Source organism: Microtus ochrogaster, chromosome 1, assembly GCF_000317375.1.
Source record: "Microtus ochrogaster isolate Prairie Vole_2 chromosome 1, MicOch1.0, whole genome shotgun sequence".
NCBI classification, from domain to species: domain Eukaryota; kingdom Metazoa; phylum Chordata; class Mammalia; order Rodentia; family Cricetidae; genus Microtus; species Microtus ochrogaster.
The window spans coordinates 47,598,700-47,607,130 of record NC_022009.1 but is presented as its reverse complement, the minus strand read 5'-3'; the positions used below and the strand labels follow the sequence as shown (position 1 = coordinate 47,607,130).

The window sequence follows — 8,431 nt, the reverse complement described above, 5'->3', positions numbered from 1 at the left end:
AGGAGCAGGCCCAGGTGTGTGAGGAGGATCCTAGGGCCCTGCAGGAGCAGGCCCAGGTGTGTGAGGAGGATCCTAGGGCCCTGCAGGAGCAGGCCTGACGGTAAACAGACAAGAAGACAGGAGGAGTAAGGCAACCTTTAACTCCTTTAGACTTTTTGTCCATGAGCTGGGAACGGAGCTACCAGTCTCACACAGCTGCACAAAGCACTCTCTCACTGAGCACACTCAGAAGGATGAGAGAGGAAGTGTGTCATGCCTGCTTCTACTTTAAACTTCTGAGACCTCTAATGTACCGCGCATGTGTGAAAGCAACTGTACATTAGCCTCTTACAAGAATGTGTGCCCAAGTCTTCGCTGTCACAGTACAATTCCAGGTTCAACTCAAGTCACCTTATACCAGAAATTTTTAACCAGAATTCTATCTCAAGTAAATTTACCCATAAAATAAATTTACAGTTTTATAATCACTAAAATCTTATTTTTTTCAACATCAGTGATGCATGAAGTCTCAGTAACTTTCATGAGGATGTGTGATACGAATATTTACTATGCTCCATCTTATAGAAAAGCCCAGTAGCTTCCTCCCTTTGTCTCCACCCTTCCTCCCATGTGTCAGCTGACAGGTTCTAAAAGGCCGCATGACCCTTTTAGAATTAGCAGGGGGATTCATGGTTTAGTCGGAAACCAAACTCCACTCACTATAAAAGAAGAAATGCACCGGACGTACCCCACTATGATAGATGTGCCCCAAATCATTAAGGTAATACTCCTCAATAGTGTGGGGCTTTCCTTCCACCTCAAAAACATATGCAGGATTCATCTTGTTCTGAACAGGAACAGCAAAGTAGTCTGCAAATTCCTTGCAGTTGATGGTGGCAGACATGAGGATCACCTGGAGTGAAGAGAGCCCTGTCCATGAGTAACGTGAGCCCCTCAGAACCAGACCCACCTTCTCAACCTCTCACCATTTAGAAACTACTAAGTTTTAAACAGAATATCTTGATTTTTTTCTTGTGTATTATACAAATTAAACAGTATAAAGAGTACTCAGACTTTACTGTTACTCTAAAGTTATTTTTTTCAAATGAGGAACTGTTCAGTCCCTGAAATCCACAGTGGAAGGAGAGAACTCCTAGAAGCTGACCTCTGACCTCCACATGCGTGCCACACAAGTCACACATAATACACAAGAATAAATAACAAACTTTTACAAATATTAAAATGAGAGATGCCACCTCCCACAGTGGGCAGAATACGTCCAAATGAATCATTTAAAAAATGTCCGGGGCTGGAGAGATGGCTCAGAGGTTAAGAGCACTGCCTGCTCTTCCAAAGGTCCTGAGTTCAATTCCCAGCAACCACATGGTGGCTCACAACCATCTGTAACGGGGTCTGGTGCCCTCTTCTGGCCTGCAGGCCTACACACAGACAGAATATTGTATACATAATAAATAAATAAATATTAAAAAAAAATGTCCTACAGATTTTCCTACAGGCCAATATTATGAAGGCATTTTCTCAGTTAAGAATCACTTTGCCAGATATATCTAGGTTTATATAATATTGATGAAACCAATTAGCATAGTACCAAATTGTTAAAATAGGAAAAACAGAATGAAATATAAAAATTTACCTTCACAAAACGTGAATTTGTCCTCAAGAGCTTACGGACGACCAACAGCAGGAAATCCATTTCCTCGGTTCGTTCATGCACCTACAAAATAAAGAGGGCACCCCCCCCCCAGCATCAGAAATGCACACATCAGGGCCAGGGAGACTACTCAGTGGCTAAATAATCTGTTGCACAAGCATGAGAACCAGAGTTCTGATTCCCAGAATCCAGGTAAACACTAGATAAACATGAAGCCTATAATCCCAGCATCAGATGGTGGGATCCTCAGAGGAAGCTGGCTCTGGGTCTCACTGAAAAGACCCTGTTCTCAATGAACAAGGTGGAGAGTGGGCAGGAATGACTACAAATGAGTGAGCAAGCACACGTACCCACACATACATGTGCCAGCACATGCAAACATGCACATCACACATGAAAATGAATTTTACAAAGAATGCTCATGTCATTTGATGAGAGGGTAAAGAGGGCTTCCCTGCCCCAGCAGATGTTCACCTAAACCAGGTTGCTCAGGTCAGTACAGCTTTCTGGGTTACTCACGAACACTTGCTCACAATCAAAGGCTAGCACGTGGGTCACTGTCACTCTCCCCGCCGGGATTAGGGCAGAGCAATGTTGAGCCCCCCCTTGGCCCTGCCCACTTCCCAGCAACACTGCCTGACGAGTCCCTGTGCCAAGTGTGGGGCTGAATATGTTCCAATCTAATGCTGAGCAGGGAGCAGCAAGTCGTGTTCAATGATAAAAAGAACCGAAGCTCACAGGATAGACTAGAGGTTGGCCCTGGAAAAGAGAGGCCAGTCAGAAGCTGGTAAATCATCACACAAGGTCAGAGTGTAGGGCAAGGAGACAGAACTTCATCATGACCACAAAGGAGCACTACTCCAGTCCTACTCAGAGACCCACAACTGCTCCATCCATACTACCCTGCCCCACCTAAAGCTGCCGGGACAAGGGACCTTTTTCCAAAAGAAACCCAATTAGGTCAGGCTAAGTGAGAGCTGTTGTAGAATCTTATTTGTTTATGCTGTGGAACATTTGTTTAATGATGCAAAGATGTGTTGCATTCTTTTATGTTACATTTGTTTAACTCAGAAGTTGCGTTACTTTGCCTGTCTAAAACACCTGATGGTCTAATAAAGAGCTGAACAGCCAATAGCGAGGCAGAAGGAAGGACAGGCAGAGAGAATAGGAAAGAGAAGGCAAGGAAGAGGCAAGGTGCCAGCCACCTACGCACACAGCCAGCTATGGAGTAAGTGTGAAAGAAAGGTATATAGAATAGAGAAAGATAAAAGCCCACAGGCAAAAGGTAGACAGGATAATTTAAGTTAGAAAGGCTTGGCTAGAAACCAGCCAAGCTAAGGGTAGGCATTTATAAGAAAGAATAAGCCTCTGTGTGTATTACTCAGGAGCTGAGTTGTGGGCCCCCAAAAGAGCCAAAGAATAAAAAAAAAAATAACCAACTACAAAGGCCAGTACATAAGGACAGTAAGATTATTTCCAGATAATTCCCTGCAAATAGAGAGAAACAGCCACTAAATCCGAAGGATGAACAAGACTTCATTCTACAGCCAGTTTTCCTCTTGGCCCTGTTGTCTTGTGCCTCACTTCCTACTGAGCAGAAATCCAGAAGGCAAAAGCTAGAAGCTATTTACTGATTATGGACAATGGCTGGAAATTTTCACAGAACACCATAAATTTTCTTGAATAAGATATTATACCCTATCACCAACTCCAGAACACCTCCAACACAAGCCCCACCTCCTTTAGTTAGAAAAATCAAAGCTACTGCCAATGAAGGGCCCCCAAGCTGAACACTCAGATAACAGGTCCCAACCCTAAACTTAAGAGTTAACAACTTAGCCAACCATGGTGGCACACACTTGAGAGGATCAGGAATTAAGGACAGTGGGGGCCATATGAGACCTTGTCTCAAACAACAGTGATAACACTGTACTTGGACCCATCTTCTCTGGTCCTCCAGGGCAGCTCTTTCCAGCCTTCTGCATGCAGGACTCAGTCCACTGCCCCAGAACACTTATGCATCACCTTTGGCCCCACCTCTGGCCTTTCCTTAACACAATACACAGCTCAGCCTCCTGGGACCGTGAGGGCTGAGAAGAGAAACCAGGACTTGTCTTCTACAACAGTGTAAAAACTGCTCACTGGAGGATGTGCTCAGAGCTGGCTCATTCTTCTTCAAGAGTCAAGAAGCCAGAAATAATATCATCCCATTTCAAACTGTCTGGGTCCTTCAAATATTCTAAATTTATGTTTCTCTTGAAATTCAAATTATCACAGAGAATATACTTAGAATATACAGAGAATATACTGTATGTAGACTAAAGCTTCAAGTATATCCATCACTCATTCCCAGGTTGGGGAGCAGAGAGTACAGTGGTGAGGGCAGGGACTATATTGTTCCCCATTGCTCCCTGGTGATTGTTCTTGCAGAGTAACCCACTTCTGTTACCTTCTAGGAGTGAGTCTTGGTAACAATATGACATGGGTTAAGTTTGCCTGTCATTTACATATGTGCAAAGCAGACAAATCACCAAACAGACAGATTAGATTAGTGGGGATTAGCACTACAGGCTCAAGGAGCAGTCCCTGGCACGTGCAGTAATCCCACTCACAGTAGGTGGCCTGACCACAGAGTTGCATGAAGCTTCAGTTTCCTTCGTGTAAAGTGGTCCAACCACAGTGATAGGCTCAGGCTCGACAGGTGACAGTCACTGTGAACGCTAGCGTCTTCTGCTACACAGCCTACTAGGTCTGACTTTTAGTTCTACGTAAAGACTTGCTAAACTGTCGAGTGATAAAGAAAATTCTGAACTTCGTTGTCCATGATGTTGAAAGAAATTACATTTCCTATCCTCCCCTCAAACCCCTGCAGTGCCGCACAGTCAGGGAAATGTTTGAGGCCACACTGCACCCACAAAGCTTCACCAGGACACACAGCACAGGAGCCAGCCAAGACCTTTCCCTCAAAAACAGGTTTCAGAATCTGCTAAGCATCCCACCCCCACTCACATCTTTCTAACTCCTCTATAATGAGTTAGATTTCTTAGGATAGCATGATTTTACAGAAATTGGGGTGGGGAGCAGGAGGAGTACAGTATGGGCCATTTCCAAACCCTCTGAGGAAGCTGTAACACAGGATATCCTATGTCTAGGAACACTCACTGAAAATATGAACAATAAGAAATGTGCACTCATCATGGTGGTTCACGCCCTTAATCTCCAAGATCTGAGGGCCAGCCTGGTTAGCTAACAAGTTCCAGGCCAGCCAGGGATACATAGTGTGTCAATGTCTCAAAAAAAAAAAAAATGGAGACAACGAAAGCCAGAAAGTCTTGGTCAAGCATTATGCAGATATTAAGAGACCACGGTTGCCAGGCCAAACTACAATGTCCAGCAGAACTTTCAATCACCATAGACAGACAAAACAACATATTCCATGAGAGAACCAGATTTATCCAATACCTAACCACAAACCCAGCCATACACAAAGTACTAGAAGGAAAACTCCACTCCAAGGAAGTTAGCTACATCCACAAAAACACAGACAATAAATGATCTCACAACAGTAAATCCCAAAGGGAAAAACAGACACAATAATATCACCAACGATGAAAACTAAAATAACAGAAACTAGCAATCACTGGTCATTAATATCCTTAATATAAACTCACCTATAAAAAGACACAGACTAACACATTGGATATAGAAACAGAATCCATACTTCTGCTGAGTACAAGAAACACCTCAACCTCAAATACAGACAGAGCCTCAGAGTAAATAAAGGATTATGAAAAAAATTCTAATCAAATGGACCTGAGAAACAAGCTGGTACAGCTATTCTAATATATCTAACAAAATAGACTTCAAACTAAAATCAAAAGAGCCAAAGAAGGACATTTCACATGAGTCACAGGAAAAATCCATGAAGAGGAAATCTCAACACTGAACGTCTATACCCCAAATACAAGGGCACCCTCATATGTAAAAGAAACACTTCTAAAGCTGAAATCACACATTAAACCACACACGCTAATAGTGGGAGACTTCATCACCACACTCTCACCACTGGACAGGTCAGTCAGACAGAAAAGAATGACAGAGAAATAAGAGAACTAACAGATGTTATGACTCAAATGGACTTAACATGTTGACATATATAGAATATTCCATCCAAACAAAAAAGAATATACCTTCTTCTCAGCACTTCATAGAACTGTCCCAAAAATTGATCACATACTATGAAACAAAGCAAACCTCAACAGGTGCAAAAAAATTGAAATAACCCCATGCATCTTATCGGATCACCTTGGCTGAAAATTAGAATTCAACAGCAACACTAATTTCAGAAAGCCCACAAATATATCAAAATTAAATAATGTTCACCTGAATCATCAATGGGTCAAGGAAGAAATAAAGGAAGAAATTAAAGACTCCCTAAAATTCAATGAAAATGACCACACAATATACCCAAATTTATGGGACACAATGAAAGCAGTGTTAAGAGGCAAGTTCATAGCACTAAATGCCTATATAAAGAAGCTGTAAAAAACCACACACTAGTGAGTTAACAGAGTATTTGAAAACTTTAGAAGAAAAAGTAACAAAATCACTCAAGATGACTAGATGGCAGGAAATAATCAAATTGAGAGCTTGATTTCAGCTCTTCAAAATAGAAACAAAGAAAACAATACAAAAAGAATCAATGAGACAAAGAGTTGGTTCTTTGAGAAAAATCAACAAAATAGACAAACCTTTATCCAAACTAACCAAAAGGCAGAGAGAGAGAGTATCCAAATTAACAAAATCAGAAATGAAAAGGGGGACATAAACAGACACAGAGGAAATACAGAGGATCATCAGGTCATATTTTGAAAACCTTTACTCCACAAAATTAAAAAACTGAAAGGAAATGAACAATTTTCTGGATAAATATCACTTACCAAAGTTAAATCAAGACCAGATAAGCAAATTAAACAGACCTATAACTGCTGAAGAAATAGAAACAGCCATCAAAAGTCTCCCAACCAAAAAAAAGCCCAGGACCAGATGGTTTCAGCATAGAATTCTAGAAGATTTTCAAAGAAGGACTAATACCAATACTTCTCAAATTGTTCCACACAACAGAAACAGAAGGAACATTGTCAAACTCTTTTTATGAGGCTACAATTACCCTGATACCCAAACTGCACAAAGATATTACTAAGAAAGAGAATTAAAGACCAATTTCACTCATGAACATTGATGCAAAAATATTCAATAAAATACTGGCAAACCAAATCCAAGAACACATCAGAAAAATCATCCACCATGATCAAGTAGGCTTCCTCCCAGAGATGCAGGGATGGTTCAACATACAAAAATCTGTCAATGTAATCCACCATATAAACAAACTGAGAAAAAAACCCCACATGATCATCTCGTTAGATACTGAAAAACCTTTCGAAAAAATACAACATCATTTGTATTTTTCATGATAAAGGTCTTAGAGCAGGGAGACAAGAAATATACCTAAACATAATAAAGGCTATATACAGCAAGCCAACAGTCAACATCAAACTAAATAGAGAGAAATTCAAAGCGATACTAATGAAATCAGGAACAAGACAAGGTTGTCCACTCTATATATATTCAATATAGTACTTGAGGTTCTAGCTAGAGCAATAAGACAACAAAAGGAGATCAAGGGGATACAAGTAAAAAAAAAAAGAAGTCAAACTCTATTTGCTAATGATATGATAGTTTACATAAGCAAACCCAAAAATTCTACCAAGAAACTTCTACAACTTATAAACTTCAGTAATGGAGCAGTATACAAGATTAACTTAGAAAAAAATCAGTAGTCCTCCTTTACACAGATGATAAATGGCTGAGAAAGAAATCAGAGAAACATCACTCTTCACAATAGCCACAAATAACATAAAATATCTTGGAGTAACTCTAACCAAACAAGTGAAAGACCTGTATGACAAGAACTTCAAATCTTTGAAGAAAGAAATTGAAGAAGATACCAGAAAATGGAAAGATCACCCATGCACTTGGGTAGGTAGAATTAATATAGTAAAAATGGCAATCTTACCAAAAGCAATCTACAGAAACTAAATAACACTCAACTTCATATGGAAAAGCAAAACACCCAGGACAGTCAAAACAACCCTGTACAATAAAGGAACTTCTGGAGGCATCACAATCCCTGTGCTACAGAACTACAGTACTGAAAACAGTCTGGTATTGGCATAAAAACAGACAGGAGGACCAATGGAAGCAAATCCAAGACCCAGTTATCAATCCACACACCTATTAACACCTGATTTTTGACAAAGAAGAAAAAAATATATAAAACGGAAAAAAGAAAAGTATATTCAACAAACGGTGCTGGCATAACCAGATATCAACATGTAGAAGAATGAAAATAGATCCATATCTATCGCCATGCATAAAACTCAAGTCTGTATGGATCAAAGACCTCAACATAAAACCAACCACACTGAATCTTACAGAAGAGAAAGTGGGAAGAACACTTGAATGCATTGGCACAGGAGACCACCTCCTAAATATAACCCCAGTAGCACAAACACTGAGAGAAACAGTTAATAAATGGGACCTCCTGAAACTGAGAACCTTCTGTAAAGCAAAGGACAAGGTCAACAAGACAAAATGGCAGCCTACAGAATAGGAAAAGATCTTCACTAACCCCACATCAGACAGAGGTCTAATCTCTAAAATATACAAAGAACTCAAGAAATTGGTCATCAAAAGAACAAATAATCCAATAAAAAAAAA

General features: G+C 40.4%; 1 protein-coding gene across 2 annotated transcripts in view; it reads right to left on the bottom strand.

Annotated features, from left to right (window-relative positions):
• The window catches only part of Tdrd9 (tudor domain containing 9), a 118,164-nt gene that overhangs the window by 82,603 nt on the left and 27,130 nt on the right, over positions 1 to 8,431 (bottom strand). For both annotated transcript variants that reach the window (XM_026779071.1, XM_005343602.2), the window contains exons 6-7: positions 1,634 to 1,714; positions 728 to 892 (exon numbers count right to left, since the gene is read on the bottom strand). In XM_026779071.1, the coding sequence (XP_026634872.1) occupies positions 728 to 892; positions 1,634 to 1,714 (246 nt within the window). The remainder of the gene's footprint in view (positions 1 to 727; positions 893 to 1,633; positions 1,715 to 8,431) is intronic.